This window comes from Triplophysa dalaica, chromosome 1 (genome assembly GCF_015846415.1).
Source record: "Triplophysa dalaica isolate WHDGS20190420 chromosome 1, ASM1584641v1, whole genome shotgun sequence".
NCBI classification, from domain to species: Eukaryota; Metazoa; Chordata; class Actinopteri; order Cypriniformes; family Nemacheilidae; genus Triplophysa; species Triplophysa dalaica.
The window spans coordinates 18,818,737-18,838,181 of record NC_079542.1 but is presented as its reverse complement, the minus strand read 5'-3'; the positions used below and the strand labels follow the sequence as shown (position 1 = coordinate 18,838,181).

Below are 19,445 nucleotides of genomic sequence, written 5' to 3'. Positions count from 1 at the left end.
ATACATTTTAAGCGTCTGGACTTTTAAAAGGATTGTCCAAGGACATACTTTCATGTAATAGTTTTAAATGTAAGCAGTTGCTGCAATGAATGCACTTCTCTTCTCTACTTTTGTAATGAAGTGGCGACCAGCTAAAATGCTTCTTTAGTTAAGGTTAGATTATCACCCTCCCACTGAAATAATTGATTACAGGTAAGGCAGTAAGGCAAGGCCACGCAGTTAAAGCTCAGCAGAGATCACTTACAGCCCCAGCCAAAGGCTGATAGCTCTGCTCAAGCAGACCCAGGCTGAGTAAAGACGGAAAGATGAGCAGACGAAATGAGAGGAGATAGAAGATAAGAGAGGATGAAAGTAAATCAAATGGAACCTAATGAGGAAAATCGAAGAAAACAATGTTAGAGTACAGTAGGAGGATCAGTGAGGTCTTCTTGATGTTTAAGTGTGCCAGCCAAATGTCTTGGATCTGCTCTTTAGTGCACTTCAATAAAGAGGGCGCTGTTAACATCTTCAGCAGTTATTCTTAACTTCCTGCCAGAGTTACGTCCACGTCCAATGAGGTCCTACTTCTCAGGTACACCTTGCTCTGCAGGTTCTTACAGGTACCATTTACTCAGACGCAAACTGGCTGTACGAACTTGTTAAAAGTAAATAAGCTGTTGTAATGTAAATGTAAAGGACTGCATGCGTTTTCAGAGTTTCTAAAGGATCTAGATGTTCTTAAAGTAATAACTCACTCACAAAGGAACTTTCATCATTTACTCCCCCTCTTGTCATTTCAAACCTGTACGACTTTCTGTTTTCCACGAAACACAAAAGAAAATGTTTTCAAGCAGGTTGGTTAACGAACAGAGCCGGCACCCATTCACTTCTATTGTATGGACACAAAACCAATGCAAGTAAATGGGTGCCAGTTAACAGTATTCTTCAAAATATCTTCTTTGTGTTCTGCAGAAGAAAGGAAGTCATACAGGTTTACAAGAGGGTGAGTAAATGATGATAGAATTTTCATTTTTGGGTGAGCCATCACTTTAAATATGAGGATTTTGCATTCTTACCTTCACCGCAACAACTCTCTTGCCAAGCAGATGATGTGCTCTGTCAGGAGGGATAGATTTACAGTTAATGCCAATCCAAAATAGCCAAATTGGTAAGCTTTTGGTCATTTATTTTACCTGACATTACATACATTGGCAGTTAAAAGCATTTGGATTTGGAACATTTGGAAAACATTGCCACAAATAAATAAAATGATATATTTCACTTCATCATAACCAAATTTTCTAAACAAGTATAGGCTAACTAAGATGTATATCAGTTATACTCAGGTTCACTTAGACACCCCACAAGAATAAAAACAGGTATAATATATATATATCGGTACAGTCTTTCAAGATGTAAATAACTCTGGTCCAGCAGCAGTGTTTTGTTGTTTTTCTGTTTTCTTTCTTTTATTTATTTATTTTATTTGACATACATAACTCGGTCTAAAATATGTTCGTTTTACATTTCTATTTAGTTTTAATTGTTCTGTTGGTTGTATTTTGTTTTAGCATATGTAATGTTATAAAACTGAAACAGGAAGTGTTTCTTGTCCAGTGTTACTTACAGTACATCTTGCAAAATGGTCTGTTCTTTATCAACTATGGACATCGAACATGATAATATTTTTTCTTAGTATATTTGTTATTTTACTATCAAAAGTATCATTCTTCACAAAAGGCAATGATGTTGAAATTGTTTCCAGGAATTGCTTAAGTGTCTAAACAGTATGCAGAACAACTCAAGGGCCGAGGCTCTAGGACAGTAACTATGTACAGAGTTTTGTTAAAGTCAGAGCAACCTGAGATCTACATCTATATGTCCATTTAAAACACTCGGGTACTTTTTAAACATTTGTATTTATTTACAGATTATCAGAGGCTTAATCGCCACAGAAAAGAGCTATGATGAGGGGGTGTCCTCATCCTAAGTGTCAAATGCAGGCGAGGTCAAGCCTGAGTCAGTCACCTGCGAAACCTCAGACATTCTGAGCTGTGGAGCGTTATCAGCTCCGTTCCCATTTCAGCGTAAGCTCTCCCAGACAGGCCTCCTGTTACAGGTCGAATTAACGGCAAAGCCGCAATAATTTAATTATGATCCTCGCTCGTTCCGAGCGCTGAATGGATCTGGTTACTGCAGGAGGTGCTGGAGCTAGATTGGGTTGCAATAACCCACGACACGGCCCGTTCCACCAGATAATATACTATAACAACAGACAGCTGTCAAACGAGGTTGGATTTAACACGACAAGAACACCGTGTGCATGTCTGTGGGAATATGAGTAACATGCAAGAGAAGAGATCAGAAAATACTATTTTCATTTTGAACTTCTCTATGTAGATGAGATATGAGATGTCTTATCGAATAAATTTCCAATGGTTTGTGACTAGAGGGCTATGCAGGTGATTTATGGGGAATAAATGGCTGATCTGGTTACAGCTACCAGACACTTCGTAACTCCAGAAAGCCTTTAATTAATGTCGCTCTAAGTGACGCGACGGCTAACTTTCCTCATTTAGGATGGCGACAATCGATCCCTTCTCACCTCATTGTCTTGTGTGGGTACACTTTACACTAGACGATTCTGAGCCATACAGGATACACAGCGATACATATGCACATGCCCAAGCTTTCTAGTTTTGGACAATTTATTTAACGCTAATAAATTTAGATTTTTTTTTTTTTTATCAAAATGCATTCCCTGGAAATCGAACCCACCACCTTTTGGCCTTCTAAAGCAATTCTACTAGAACACTAATATGAAATTATTCATAGTGCACAAACGGTTCTATTATTTTTAAATAAATAATCAAAAAAGAAAGATAGCCAAGTGACTTCAAAATATTTCGCCTGGATAAAAACATACACTTAATAAATTACTCCAATAAACTTCCTACTTAGTAATACCAGCGAACTCAATTATGCTACCAAAGTGGTTGCTTCAGGACAACTCGATCAATAACGGTTCTACCTTTGCCCAATTACAAAGTTCAACTAAAGTTCTTGAACTTTGACCCTGTTGAGTACTCATCCAGGGATGACTGACAGGCGCACGGTCAGGGTGTGCTGACGTAGTGACGCATGGTCCTGACCCTCGTAAATGTGTCCCTATTCTCTGTTTGTTATTTACACTCCAGAGCCTGGGGTAATGAAAGCTCTGTCATGCAGTATTCATGGACCTCTCGAAGAAAGCCATCCCATGCATGCAGGTTTGCAGACGAATACACGCGCACGCAACCACACAAACAAGTTCCGATTACAGCAGCCAATGCAGACCAGACAGCTCTCTCTGTCTCTTTCTCTTTTATCATCTAACCTGAGATGACCAGATGATCGTCTCACCTGAAGGAAGGCCACAAAGACACACTAACATCAAGAATTTGGGGGTATTATGAATATATACCATGACTGTAAAATGTACATGTACTATTGTATTAATAAGATATCCAAGTGATAAATTACTATACTGTAAAGTAGCATCAACATTAATAATTAACAATTAAAAAAGAACAAAGAAATGACACAAAATGCATAAAAAATACAATATGACTAGTTTGGATGAGCATTCACAGTCAGTCTAGGATTTATTCTGAATACCTGGCAACCTGTTTATTATATACTTTGCTAGTCTGTGTGTGGATAATGCTAGATATTCTTATTGAAACGTTAAGTGATGGGTTTATTTCAAATGAAGGGAGGGCACACACACTTTTTATAAGCTGATTTAACCTTAGAATTCCCCAAAGGAAATAAAATAATGGGGCGGCTTCCCAGACAGGGATTACCTTAAAACAGGATAAGGGTTTAGTTAAATTAGGATATTAAAGTCTTTTTCAAAATCATACTTTACAAATAGAATCTTGAGACAAAACAATCAGACTAATATATTTTAAGATATAATAAGATATATTTCCAGTACAAGTTGTTTTTGATCTTACATTTAAATGAGTCTGGGACTAGCCTTAAACCCTGTCAGGGAAACCGTCCCAATATGTATTATTTTAATTTTCAAAATGTGCTCATGTAAGCGAGAGACTCGGCCATCAACTCATCATATCTCAACACGTTAACACAACATCAAAGGGTCCAGGTTAGGTGAAAGCCCCACAGAAAAAAAACATTTATTCTTAAGGAAAAGCAATTTAAGCAAATACCCCTGGCGCCATACTGCATGCCATCTGACGGTCACAAAGGTGTGTGTTTTGCATAAAGGAGAGCAAGCGAGTGTGGTAGAGGTGATTGAGGGCGGTTGTGGAGATGTATGAAAGACTAACCTAAATTTTCCCTACAAGCCACAGCAGATTTTTATGAGTATCTTCTATTCAGGCTCTCTGTGTTTTCAGACGATTTTTATTACTTTGTCGCTAACAAAAGGTATAAAGGTTTGAATTAATAGATAAATAAAAAATTCAGCATTTATTTTGTTCAAGAGGAAAAAAATCATTCCAGGCAAACACATTTACTGCTGAGCTTGTCAGACCAGCATTCTTGTTTAGACTGCATTATTGGCTTTTTTAACAATTTCCAACAAACCAAAGGTGGTCCTCCCGTAACAAAAGCATAAGATGAGTGCCTGCATCATCCGCAGAAGCATTCGTACCCTTGTGAAAGTAAATAAAATGATGATTGTGTTTAATGACCTTGTCCTGTACTGTGACTGCATCTACTTGGCTGCCATGCATAACAATACATGGGGTCATAAATAATTATTTCAAATTTCCAAGCTCTGAATGAATGCTGTCCTTTGCACTAATGTCTCAAGACATTTAATAAATCAGAATACTGAGAGGGCGAGGAAGGATGTTTGAAAACAGGAGCGCATGTGAGACCAATGTAAAATGAATCAAAACATGAGTGCTGACAAAAAAACATTTGGCTATTTGGAGACATTTATGATTCAATTCTTCTGGCTTCAGTCAAATCCTATAGATTCTAAACTAAAGGGGTTAAGAAAGGTCTATTGAAAGGGTTGTCCACAATTGGTCTAATTAAATCTCAAGGTAAAAATCATGAGAGCAGCACTCACTTGTAAACTGTTCCTCCATTTCCATGGCCAAGCTGCTCCTGGTACTGGAGGTCATGTTCATTTATCTAAGTGAACGAAGAAGAGAGAGAAACAAAATTTCTTCAGATACGGTAGTTATCCAAGGAGACAACTGAATTCTTTGTTCCTACTTCTAAATAATCTAAATCATCGTCAAAGGTGTCGTGTGGGTGTGCACACACACATTCATTCCCTCTCATTCCTACGAGATGTTCTATGTAACGATACAATCACCACTAAAGCTCTTTCATTTCTTATTCTTCAATAAATGTGTAAATTATGAAGTAAATTAAACTGAACAGATGAACAAATTGAGAAAGATGGAAAAACAGAAAGATCATGGAAACGTCAAGTGGGGGAAAAGCATAAAGAACTCAGAGACTCAACTATAAGGTCATTTGAAGTTCAGTAGCGGACAGAGAGGAGGATCAATACAACATTTACTGTCTAATTTATAAAAGGACAACACCAGAGAGGAGAGTGATGGAAAGTTTAATGACGATTTGTTTGCCTGCACTCTCTTGTTCGACTTTGATAAAAGCTGTCAAAATGGTAATACAATACAGGCCCTTGTGACACCAAGAGGCCAGAGGGACCAGTTTGTTTTCTTGTGCTGTCACTATGATGCACATCAGAACAGTCTATCTCTCCCGTCCACACTTTTCACTACTTGCCTGAATGTTTGAATACTATACACTGCTATAGGCTTTACCCATCTCGACTCTCTGACATTTAGATTTTTCAACATGCGTGTGAGGAAGATTACTCAATTAGATGAATTTCCTCTTGAGAGATTGAAGGAGACAGTGAAAGATCATCTTCTGACCTGGCCTGTAAACGCAGTTTCTAACCGGAGACTATATTTTCAGTTCCAACTTTAAACTTTACAATGAACACATAGTCAAGATGTATCCTTTCTTTTGAATCACTGTCAGCAATGAAACACCAAAAAGGTCAGATATGGTTTTACCACAAATAGACGGGTGCAGAAAACAATAATCACAAACAGCAATCACAGTTGCATATGAAGAGTTTATTTGTGGCAGATTTTTTTTTAAATCATGTTTTTTTATTGTGCATTCCAAGTAAGTTAAATCAGGCCAGAGTTGGGTTGTTTTGATTGATAATAACTCAACAAAATTAACACAATAACATAAACATATTTCTATTTTCTTATTTTACCAAAAAATAACAATTGAAAAATTAAAAAGGTTTAAAAGATTGTTAAAAATTATAAAAAAATAGAACATTTTTTATATTTTAAATGTATTAAAAATAAACTCTTCATATACTGCTCTGAAAAGACATCAGTCAAAAATAATTTTCGGTTTTTACATTTAGAAAAATAATAATTTGTGTTGATTTCTGCAAATCAGTAATGACATTTTTCATAATCAGAATATTGTTTTATTTGCATTTATTTGCAGAAAATGAAAACTGGACAGGCTGGTCAAAATAAGACCTTAAATACTGAAAAGAAAACATTCATATTGATTTTTAAACAACACAATACTAATGTTTTAGATGTATTTTAAGAAGATTAAAAATTTAATTTGAAGAAATAAGCCTGATTTTTTTTACATGCTCTCAGTCCTTCACATTACTGTTGTTTCTGCTTTTGTTGTTATTCTACAAACACTGGAATGAAATATCCACCATTCATGTAAACCTGCTGATTAAAGGCTATAAGTGGTCTCTTCATTTCCTCCAGAGCTGTAATTTTATGAAGACTAAAACTGAGATTTAAATCAATTGTTTGTAGTAAGCAAAGTTTTGATTTGGCTTTTGTCATGGCAAATGCGAATGGTTAGGCGTCAATATTTGCATCTGTTATTGTAGGGTAAGTGTTTCCTCACCAACTAGAGCTGATGTGAAGTCAATGCTCTACTGACAGTCCTCACCCTGACTGCAAGGGCCCAATACAGGTCCTTTGATTAGACTCAAGTGTGGGAGAAAGACATCTTGTGTATGTTTGCATTACAATGTGCCTGTTTGACAGAGAGAGACGCAATGACAATGAATGTGTGTGTATTAGAGAGGCTGCTGCGGCTCCATTAACTGTGCATGTTACAGGTGTCACAGGGGACATGACTCCCTTAATTGTCTATCTGACACATTTTGGTCGACAAACTGGCCTGCTGGAGGCCTGTGGAGGGGGGTGAACAGCAAAAGGACACCCAGATACAGCTCTGATCACTCAAGATAAAGATCTCAACCGTACCACAGGGAAAGGGTCATTGAACAGCCCTTTAGGAGCAATCAATATACATTTTCTCAGATTCACACACAGACACATAAAACGGGCTAAGTGCTATGAAGCGTCAGATGGCAAAGTTATAACAGCATTACTAACAAGATGATCAGTTATGCCACTTAGACAGAAGCAAAGCTGTTCTGTCAATATAAACATTGAACTAAAAGTCTGTCTGAATGTGGGAAGAAAGGGGGAAATTCTACCTGTCCGTTTGTCAAAATCTTCTTTAACTCCGCTGAAGACTTCTTTAAACTGCTGAACAGAAAATGCAAAAAAAGCAAATATTAGCCTTATTAACTGACTTAACCATGTTATTTAAAATCATGCTAGCAAACATTTTTTATTTATTTTGTAAATCAACAAGTTTTATAACATGAAATCTTTTAGTAAACTGTCCAGACAGAGCAGAAATTCAAAAATGAGACTAGTCTACTTCACTCAACTTTACCTGATATTTCTTTCTTCTTTTTTAATGCTGAATATACAAACACACAGTGGCCTTCAAAACCAAGGGTTTTCTCCTCTTAAACTAAATCCAATTAAAACTGCCAAAATGTTGTACTGTAAAGGCTATCATGAGATTTCTAAGCATTTCTTTTTTTTCTCATGCTTATTTATAAGTAGGTTTTTATTTTGTATTTTTTAACAGTTTTAGGGGTTGTAGTTTGTGTTTTAGCATTTATTTTTATAAAATATTACGTAATGTATGTTGTATACTTGTTTTTAGTTTAACTACTCATTTGACATGATTTGTTCTTTTTAAGTATGTTGTTACTATTGCTATGTGAAGCACTTTGATCAACACTTGCGTTATTTTAAGGTGCTATACAAATAAACTTGACCTTGACCTTCTTCTATTAAGTGGAAAATGCAGTATTGCCCGCCCCAAATCTCAATATCATCTTTTTTAATCTTCACACAGTTTCTAACAAGACCATGCTGATTACCATTTGTATTTAGAATAGGACTATTTTCCAGGTCTGATTAGAACCAGCATCTTCAACCTTTGTGGAAGTCTGTCAACTAATGTCATAACCATTTAAACTCCATAAACCAAAACACAAGCCTTTGGAATAACACTTATAATATCGCTGATGTCCTTCCAAAACCTCAGATGTTCAAATTCGCTGTTTTATCAGGAAAATAACAAAACACTGTACTTTTTAAATATTCTGTTGACAAGCACCTTTTAACACTTTGTATTGGTCAGAAGGACAACAGAGATATATCAGACCACCTTAAGAATAAGCAGCTGGACTACATAAAACCCCGCCGTGGCGCATGTAAACGTTTTCAATGAGGACAGATGTGATCTGGGCTCACTCACCTATCATTGGACAGGGAATCAGCCGCAGATGAGCCCCTGCCACTTGAGGATTCGGGCCGCGTATTCACCTGCGGGCAAACAAAGACAATCAGATTCCTGTGCTAATTAACCTGTGATTCAACAGGAAACTGCCTGGTTTGGCCGCAAGGTTAATTGGCTTTTGTGGGGGAAACGGAGAGAAATAAAGAGAGAGGCTTGAGGAAAGGGGTCACTTCATCTATCAGGCAAAATTAAATATAACTCCGCGAACATCCTTAGGTTAAAAAAAAGAAAATATTGAATCAACATTGTCCTATATTTGTCATTAAAGAGGATTCATTAGATTGCTTATTGTCAGATCCCCACCAACGGATCGCATAGGGAGAGTGAAGGAAAAGTGCTCAAAGAGAGGCTCTATATAAATAAGTAGATTAATTGAGGTCTGTAGGTCGTATAGTGTGGTGCAGTAAAGAAGCGATTCTCTCTTTAATTAGTGTCTATGAAGACCTCATTTACGGCGGTTTATCAGATCACCCTTTTCAAGCCAAATTAATTCTAAATGAAACCAAAAACAACAAGAACAAGATCACCATGGTCATACTGCTTAAGTAAACATGTGACTTACTCATTAACATAGCATTTTCTTATCTGAGTCACAGACAAAAACCAGGAAATGGTTTCAGCTGATTAAGAATTCAATGAAAAGTAGTGAGGGGAGAGACAGAGAGAAAGAGTCTTGACTTCAATTGACATTTCAATAAGTGGTGCGCTGCATAACCAATGCTGAAACAATCATTGAGACACATACCTTCAGGCCATGTATGTTCCGGATCCCTGGGGTCTTACCAGCTGGAAAAAAAATGGACTAGATTGTAGATCATGTGAAGCCAGAAAAGAGAGAAGCAGAATGCTTGAAATGTATAAAATGTGACACCGATCACAAAGTAGCACGGGATTCATTTTTAGTAAAAGCCGAAAATGCATTGGATAGAATTTTACATTATAGATTATAAAAAAATTATAGATTTTTCTTTCATGCCAAAAATCATTAAACATCATGTTCCATGAAGAAATTTCGTAAATTTCCTACCCTAAATATAAAAATTAATAATTTTTGTGAGTGGGTGGTCTGCTACAGTGCCCCTGATTAACAACTTCAAAGGCAATTTTCTCAATATTTTGATTATTTTGCACCTTCAGATTCCAAACTGTTATATCTCCGCCTGATATTGTCATATCTTAACAACCCATACATCAATAGAAAGATTAATTATTCAGCTTTTAGATTACGTAAAAATAAGACTGGTTTTGTTGTCCAGGGTCACAACTGAGTGTATAAGTCTCTCTGTAACATTTAAAGACGTGCAGGGTATTAAAAACTCTCACGTGTGTGCATAAAAAAGTTCACTCAAATAACTGAAATTTCGATCCTCTTACAGAAGCCATGCAGGATAACGTAAAGCAACATTTTCTAACAGTTTTGGAACATCAGGTTCCGAAGCAATTGTACTGACAGGCTCGCCCACGTTACTGCCGTTTACATTCGCGCGGTCTTAGTCAAATCAAACCACGAACTGACATGGATTTGTGGGGGTGTGGTTACGCAACGCGTTTCAGGCAGGTCTGTGTGAGCATTAGCTTTAAGATAATTAGCCTTCATCTTTTGTTCCGACACTTTCATTTTTACCTATTTAATACATGCATAGGCAACTTACAACACACCAAAGACACAGAAAAACACGTATTCGCGCCATTAAACCCTAAAAGCTGTGATCTTGGATCTAGGTAGGCCTCAGGCAGGTTTACTTTTGCAGTGGTAAACTGTAATTCAGACAGATACACATATACACATCACAAACCTCGTGGAAAAATCTGTAAAGGCTCAGGTAACAATCCATTGATGCGCTGCTCCATCACCGTGTTGCAATACTGCAGAGAACAAAGTACATCAACACATTAGAAACTCTGGAGAGAATTTTTTATATTGCACACAGAATCAATATCACTCTAAAAGTCTTACAGATGAAAGTCTCAAGAAGTACATAAAAGCAATTTGACATCAAAAACTCTCTTCCTATTAGAGTCGATTGCATTGAGCGAAAAGGAATTCGTAAATGAATTGGGCACCATGCTCAGGAAATTTTTCTGAAACTCCAGTCACTCTCTATATCAATTCATCTGTTGTAATGGCTGCCTGGAGTCTTGAAGAGCCGTCTCATTTCAGCCTGACATGAAAGCAATCTGCCAGTAACGGCTGCCTATTCATTAATTACAATACATAATAGACTGAAATAGAGTCTGTAAACACTTTTGTATTATGATCTTATTAATGTGATCTTTTATTTATGTTTAATATTTAATTTTGCCATTATTAAAATTAAAACCTAAATTTTACTAAAATTATTCAACCATTAACAACAATTGTTTAATTACTGATTATTATTTACTTCAGCCTATACAACAAAACATCCCAGTCTTATGATCAGCAAGCACAAAGAATTTTATAAACCTTCCAACTATATAACAAAAACATGCACTTTTGCAGATTTTGTTATAGAAATAATAATGCGCACAAACGCTGATCCTGTATCTCCTGCCAAAAGAACATTCAATAGATGTTTCAGTTACCAAAACCATCTGGTTGCCCGTCCCCTCCTCTCAGTTCAGCACGGGACCTTTGTGCCTAAACACAGGGCCTCCATCACACACAATAAACCCATTAAAAACCACAGACCCAGATGGACAAGAGAGGAGGGGAGAATGTCAGTGTTTGAGAGTGAGCGAGAGAGTGAGAAACAAAGCTCGAACAAGACAAAGGTCAAAAGCGAGCGTAACTGAGGGGCCAGCGGTACAGTGCTGTCCCTCCACCGCGTGTGAATGTCTGATGAATACGCCAGGGCACACATGAGGACATGCAGAGGAAGCAGTGTTAGAGCAGCTGTTATTAAATACCCTATTTATCACTGTCACCTCTCTGCGCTGCCCGCAGGCACTGAAACCATGTAGCTCAACCAAAACACACACACCTTTAATTTTCCACTCGGTTGCACTATCGATTAGGGCTGCAATTACCTAACTAATCTGTAACAGTGTATTAAAAGAAATCGCCCTTTGTTGGACAATAACTAAAGGCAGTTTGATCACAGGAAGGCAGCTTGAGAGCTGGAAGGGACAGAGTCGTCGGACCTCCGCTCTGTTGGACTCCAATCATTAACAGCGGATCCGTAATTAGCCGGCCCAGCCTGGGAGATCTATATGTGTGTGTGTTAGCAGATCACGAGGTGACGTCTGACATGGGTAAGTCTTTAACTTTGAACTAACATCCTTTTCCTTCATACTGGAAGGGCTGATGGTAAAAACAATCCTTGAGGGTTCACTGGGGATGCAGAACATCTCCGAGACCTCAAAGTCACAATTTACTTGTAGACTGCTGAAAAACTATCCAGTCAGTTTGAAGGTCAGGAGAGTCCTGTGAATTAGCTTATGCCCTGGTAAAGCAAGAAGTCATCTCTTAATTCCTATTAAGTCTACATAGCGCTAGATCATGTGGAATTAATTGAAGCAAATTCATAAAGGTCCCAACAGACACCTAAGAGCCACAGAGGCAAAGGGCACATGCTTAAAATACGTCCACAATGATGGTTTAAATGTACGTGCGACAAACCCCCCCCCCACTGTACATGTTAGAGGCATATTAATTTCCACATTTCTCAGCAGCCTGAGTTCTCCCCAGAGGACCAAACTGCAACGCGGGAGGAAAATCTCATTTTCAGAAAAAGTGGACGTAGTTGAGCTGTTAACCAAAATACGACGGAGAGGCAATCTGCAATGCACGGTAATGTTCACTGTCAGAGTAACACAACCTCAACGAATTCCTTAGTGATGTGTGACACCACCACGTTCCTTTAGTGGCAAAGTCTGTGCAAGTATTAATGCTGGTCGCCAAGATAACAAATGAGAACGCTCGCATTTCCTCCGATTTCTCCAATGTCAAAATCTGCATTTCAAACATCAGCACAACCAACACAGAATTAATCAAGGCAGAAAGAAAGTTGAATTACACTCTGGCACTCCAGGACACCCCGGAGACATGATTGTCAGTGTGTCACCTTCTGGCCTAAATCTGGCTAATGACTACAATGGCCTTGAGAGGTAAAACATTGATAAAGCATCTCTGAAAATAAATAAATAAATATCACATTTAAGTGATTTCATTTCCTGCAGAAGAAGAAGAAGCAGTGGGTTTTGAAGCCCATGGCTACTGTAGAGTCATTGAGAGCTGATGGGGGGTAAAAGACAACACCAGCTGAAAGTGGATTTTGAAAAATTCCTCTACCCAGGAGGCCCTTGCTTCTAATGAGGCGAAACTTTAAGTATTGAATAATAAATAATAAAAGTTGATAGTTCATTTAACTTCCACTGTACTTCACAGAGGGAAAAAAACTATTACGAGTCATTACACTTGGTGTCCACAATGTAAGCAGTAAGTATTGAGAAACACTTCTAAGGCGGTCTCAAGTGAAGATGGAACAGCAAACAAAAACATTAAAAGGCAGATATGTAAGATTATCTAAATAAAAACTTAAACTTCACACATTTGTAAATGTTTTTGTTAATTTCTTACTGATGCACACACAGGGAAATGCACTGCCTGAATATCAAAAATTCCAAAACTAAATGAACAAGAATCTATTACTGTTTACTCTTTGCTAATCTTGCTTGGTTACCACCTGTATAATTTAAAATGCAGTTGCAAGCTAGAGACCAAATGTTGCCATGGAAACATCATATGGCATGGCCAAAAAGAAGGAAACAGATGAAGAAAACAGAACAGAAACTGGAAATATGTATCTACTTGTCATCCTTGCCAATCTGCAAAGTAATGAGTATGTTTTCCCCAAGGGTGAACAGATCTAGGAAAACAGATTTTTAATAGCTTTTTCTGTTCAACAAAAACACCTCTAGGACTCCACGACTAAAGGTACAGTATTACAATAGTATTACAGACCTAAGCAGTTTAGGGTCAGTAGCTATTATTCTTCTTCAAAACAAAAACTGTCCACGTCAAAAATAAACATAGAATGTTAAGCATACAAATACAGTATATAAGCTGTGCATATATTTCTGTAACATACTTTCTGTAACATTACAAACATAATTTTTTACTTACATAGGACAGCATGGCTTTGAGCTCCTCATCACTCCGAACTGTAATTCGGTCGCCGACTTCATCCTCATCTGAAACCAAAGAATACACACATGAATCATCTCCAGGTTAAACAATTATTTAAAATGTAAAAGATAATTTTGGCACTCATTATGCAAACTATTAGTTACCGTTTCATGACTAGAGAAATTTTTGAAACAAATTATACATCATTTAATAAAATTAATGATTACCACTTTTAATCAACCAAATTAAAGGAGTGCAAGAATGTGATTTCTATGCTAAAGTAAATATTCATAATCACATTTGCTTACATTCAAAAGCTGTGATTGTAGCTTCAGGCATGACATCTCTGATCGCCGCCTGTCACACAAGAGAATCACTGAGTAATCACACATGTGAATGACAGCTGTCAATCAGCACCACCACTCTAAACCCAATTCACTTCAGGGAATGAATCTACAAACGGTCTCTTCCTCTTTAATATACCGATATATGAACCTTACCACACTGTAAATAAACTGTAAACAATCTCACCAGTAAATCATTGAAGTTCAGATGTGATGGACAGTCCACTGATGAGTCCATGTCCCCCATGGGTGTCTTTATCCGAATAACTATTCCTTCTGCTTCCATGCTGCACATGTTAGTCAAAACAAGTAAAAGCATACCAAAAGCAAAGAGAGAAACATAATCTTGACTTTTTTCGGAGGAGTCCTAGACACACAGCAGCTGTTTAGTAGGCTAGGCGGCTAGCTGCTTAGCTCACCAACAGTAAGTAATAGATACATGACGCATTTTTGCCTTAAAGCTAACGCGGCAGGAACTCCGTTTAACACGCGAGCGGCATATCATCATAAATATACTAAATACAGAAGAACAGCGGTTTAAATCGTGTAGTTTAACCAGTTAACTGACTGTCAACAAGGAAAATAAAGTAGAGGAAGTTTAGCGGAAATGTACCGACATTTACCCGGAAGCTGAAGATGTGACGGCAATAAAAGCCTCATAAAAGCCGCAATGATTCAGATTTACCATTGATTTCTAAATTGTACTGCGATTTTAATTCGCGTAGTGAAATGTGTTTTTTCATCTCATTAGTTGTTTTTGTTTTTTGTTGTTTATTTTGTCCTTGTTTATTTTATATCATGTATTAAACCCATACGTGTACTAACCAACCAAGTGCCTCTTTTCTGTTTTGCTCATAGAAATAGAAAATTGTATAGCATTTCATTGTTTGTCATCTTTTCTGAAAAAAATGCTAGATGTTAGTCAAGTGTCTGCCTTTTGCACTGTTACCTCTAGTGTCTGCATGTATCTTAATTGATTTTAAAAAGCCGAAGGCTTATTTCAAAAGTTGGTAATTGGCTGTAATTTTTAATTAATTGAGAGGTACCTTAATATTTCTAATAATTATAATAACAATATGCCTCATTACATCTTTATTTTATTTGTTTATCACGTCATCATAGGTTATTTCTTTCACAATTACTTTATATGATATTAGGTTTTCCTCTTTTTGTGCTTTACTTACGAACAATTTAAATAGCATTAGTATTTAAAGATTTCCATTTTGCACAACTCATTAGTGTGTAATTGAATGTACAACACAGAACATTAAGTGCCTTGTTGATTACAGCCTTATCTTAGAAGATGGCTCACTCGCTCAATCATGGTCACCGCCTGATTGTAAAACCCTCAACAGACATTGATCCTTCGGTAAAGAAGAGTTTTGTTTCTTCCGACCTCAGAGTCCTGCTAATGCAGTCTGGATATTGAAACCGCGGGCAGGATTTATGTGTAATGATAAACAGCTATGAAAGCAAACTCTGATCTGAAATCCACAATGATGTGATCACTGCTTTCCAAACAGGATCAGGTTTTACTTCAAACTTGGTGTCTCTAGCCTATCAATGCCCTGATCTATTGTGGATCCTAAAGCTGCCCTGTCAATGGAACAAATTCGTAGTATGAAAGAGTAGAAGAATACCACCTTAAATGTTTACTGTGCTCATTTTGTATGAGAACAAAAGCTAAAAGCTTAAATACGCAGTGGGGTTGCATTCAATTGACTGAAGACCATTCTTCTCTGATAGTACAGTTTAAACAGTCGGATTTAAAAACGTACTAAGAGCTCTCCGTTTAATGATCATATAATATTACCCATATTACAATTACCAACAGGGGAAAAGAAGTAGGAGATTTTATCATTTCGATAGCCTTAACATTTTAAAATACAGTTTGTGTGTACAGCTGAATACACATCCGTATGCACGTGGCTCATAAACACACAATCAAATCTAATGAGTGCTTAACCCTCCATGATCTGAGGTCTTCCACACAAAGTCATCATCTGCTCTGCGTGACATTGATTGTGTGTCAAACCACACAATAAGTAATGGCTGAGTTTCATTGTTGCATGTTTAGGGATGGAATTGAGAGCAGGAATGGAGTACAAGAGTCAATGCATCTACTAAAGTGCTGATTAGAGGAGAGATGTAAATGGCACTTTGTCAAACTGTCCCTCTGTGGGCCTGCTGTTAGATCCGTCTGCTTGTGCAGTATTAAAGAAAAAACATGCCAGATCAGCAAGCCCGATTATCAGAAATCAAGGTCTGGACCTGTCTGTGTAGAGGTCCAGAGGAGGGAGGGCTGGCCTACAATGCAGTTTTTGGTAATAAAAAAAATGTATCAACCCAAATGGTCTTTTCTCTCTTGCTCTTTTTTGACAAGCTGCTTATCGGAGATGGAGCTCTTTGAGTTGTTGGTATTTAACTCTCTGCACTGAGAGAAAAACGGAAAGATATACAAACATTTATCATTCCAGACAGAAAGATTCAGATTTCCTCTTCCAGACCATTTTAAATTTGTAGGTGGCCACATTTATGCTTAGGAAAAAGATTTATAATAGAGAGTTGGAAAAATTTCTGATCAAGGTCTTTCTGGTATTTGAGATGTTGAATGTGAGCAACGTATATACATTTTTTAAACTATGATAATCAACATGTGTTTAAATCTATAAAAGTCCATTATATTTCCCATATTGTTGTTTCCTTTTAAACACTTGTTCCTCAGTTTTGAAAGAATCATTGCATTCAGTATCGAATATGACACCACCTGATCCACTGGAGTGGGAAAGAGTCCAGCATCACTTTGATTGTAATGGCTAAAGTGTGAGGAATATGTAAATTAGGTCCTCCATGCATCCATAAAGTAGTGATGCACATGCATAATAAATTGGCTTGTGAATATTTTATTACCTGTTTATTTGACTCATCTATCACCATGGTGAGAGGGTCTACACCGGACACCAACTACTGTATATCTCTGTTTGCATATTATAAATACATTTTCCCACTTTCAATCGGATAACCAATTGACTTACACAAAAGATGATTGTATCAATTCTGAAAGTGTTTTAGAAACACCTGTTAAGGAACATTTATAAGCTTGATTGTAATTTGAGTAATTATGAGGTTTTACTTAAGTAAAGATGTATGTTTGTTTTATTTATCAATCAGTAATACCTCACAGTTCCACACTGATCAAACTGTGAATTTGTACTAGAATTAAGTACTGAAAATAATTGTTTAACCATACACTGACTGACAAAGGCCATCGCTGTCTTGTTAAGTGCCTACTGCCTAACCCGAATGTTAAGGCTTGGCTGTGTAACATCTGTTTGGTAAATGGGATCATTATAAGCATATTAAGAGGTCAGTGAGATCAAGGTTTTGTGTTTAAACTAGTACATTTGCCCAGTCATATCAGAGCAGAAACACAGTGAGAGGGAGCTGATAAACCGAGCCTGAGGGGGTCTGGTAATAGCTCTGAGCCAGGTAGCGCAGACCTCAGAGTTGATCCTATTTGTCACCTTAAACGTTCTGCCAGTGTGTATGCTAATGTACTCACACCACTGCCTCTATATCTGACCTTTGCTAAAGACAGTTCTAAAATTTGCCTTTTTTTTACACACCCATAACTCTGATGATGTAGGCCTACTGTAATACTTGCAGTAATGGTAATGTCTAAAACACAAGGACACAATTTTATGTAGTTCAAGTATGTACTTTATTGCAGATTCTTTATCAGTATGGTCAGTACAATAAGGTTGTTTTTGTTAACATTAAGATTATGAATTTGCTTACATAAAGTAATAATGAACAATACATCTACAGCATTTATTTATCTTAGTTCATGTTCATTTTAGCATAGATTAATACATTTAATTAAATTCAAACAAAGTAAGTGTTAACTTTAGTTAATGCACCATGAACTAACATGAATAATCAGTAATTGAAATTCCCTCTTTATCACAGACCTATAACCAAGGTTGTTTCATATCATAAACTGTATGTCTATAGACAATTTTTATTTACTGTACTGTAAATAGTGTGCATAGATCAATGGTATTTCTGGTGTACAAAGTATACTGTACATCGCCAAATGGATTCTTAAGACAGACTAAATGGGCAGAATTACATGTGTGAATATGAATGCACTTATTGAAGGTATCAGAGTGGGGGAGTCCAGCCCGGTATTGATCCTAAAGCAGCTCCCGTCTGCTTAATCCTGCGGCCCGCGTGATGACCAGGCTCCAGAGGGTCATTTACACTGTCTGTTAGAATCCAAGCGCACCGCCCCATTGTAAAATGTAACAAAAGCAAGTGAAATACAAGCATGGACTGTACCTGTGCTCTATAGCATCACTTTTTCATTAAAAACCACAATCCTGCAGCTGAGCCTCCGGCGAAGCCACAATGCAGCACTCTAACACAAGGGCAAACACACGAGACCTGATGCTAGCCTTCAAAAAAGAAAAAAGCAGTAAATAAATAGATAAATTGAGATGGGCTCTCGCAAAAAGGCTTGAATGTAAATAGAGCATTGATTGTAGCTGGATTTGTCCACAGATCTCGCCCAGCATTGAATGAATGAGGCATGTATATAGCGCTTCATTGTGTATTGTTGTACACCCAAAGCGCTTTACAATCATCTGAGGGGGTCTTTCCTCAACCACCACCAGTGTGCAGCATCCACTGCAATGATGCGATGGCAGCCACAGTACTGCACTCTGCTGTAGGTGAAGAGAGATAAATAGATTGGATAGGTGGATTCTTTGGCCTTCACGTCTTTGGGTTTCTTTAATGTTTTGAAAGAGTCCAGCTCTCTGGTGTGCTTAAAGCTGATTCAGTGCACTATAAATGCTGCCACTCATTAGCAGCTAACATACTCTGAAGCAACCATGTAGGCCTAAATGTCACACAGAGTGTAGAAACGTCTATAAACGGCGCATTAAACAGATGTTTGTCTGTTGACTGAGCTGCGGTACTGTAGCGTTTAGTGATTTGGATTTTTTGTGTGTAGCAGTAGTTTGCAGGAGTCTTTGTGTACAGTAATTACAGAGTAGACCAATCAAATCTTTAATGACCCTAACAATGGTGTATGCATTTGGATGTAACCTTTAATTTACAGGGCTACAAAATAAATGTATATGAAAATCTGAGATTATTTATTCACCATCATGTTGTTTAAAACAGTTATATGCCAGCATACGTCTTTCTTCTGTGGAACCAAAAGAAGATATTTTGCGTAAAGATTTTGTGTCCATACAATGAAAATCAACGGTGGCCAA

The 19,445-nt window shown here is 37.3% G+C and overlaps 1 protein-coding gene across 4 annotated transcripts in view; it reads right to left on the bottom strand.

Moving 5' to 3' along the window:
* map2k5 (mitogen-activated protein kinase kinase 5) overlaps positions 1-14,767 on the bottom strand; it is a 41,866-nt gene extending 27,099 nt beyond the window's left edge. For 3 of the 4 annotated variants that reach the window (XM_056744784.1, XM_056744786.1, XM_056744788.1), the window contains exons 1-9: positions 14,348-14,767; positions 14,125-14,173; positions 13,814-13,881; positions 10,503-10,572; positions 9,452-9,492; positions 8,665-8,732; positions 7,541-7,592; positions 5,066-5,130; positions 1,056-1,095 (exon numbers count right to left, since the gene is read on the bottom strand). In XM_056744784.1, the coding sequence (XP_056600762.1) occupies positions 1,056-1,095; positions 5,066-5,130; positions 7,541-7,592; positions 8,665-8,732; positions 9,452-9,492; positions 10,503-10,572; positions 13,814-13,881; positions 14,125-14,173; positions 14,348-14,479 (585 nt within the window). In that variant the 5' untranslated portion in view covers positions 14,480-14,767. The remainder of the gene's footprint in view (positions 1-1,055; positions 1,096-5,065; positions 5,131-7,540; positions 7,593-8,664; positions 8,733-9,451; positions 9,493-10,502; positions 10,573-13,813; positions 13,882-14,124; positions 14,174-14,347) is intronic. The other variant, XM_056744785.1, reaches the window with a different exon arrangement.
* Positions 14,768-19,445: the final 4,678 nt, after the last annotated feature.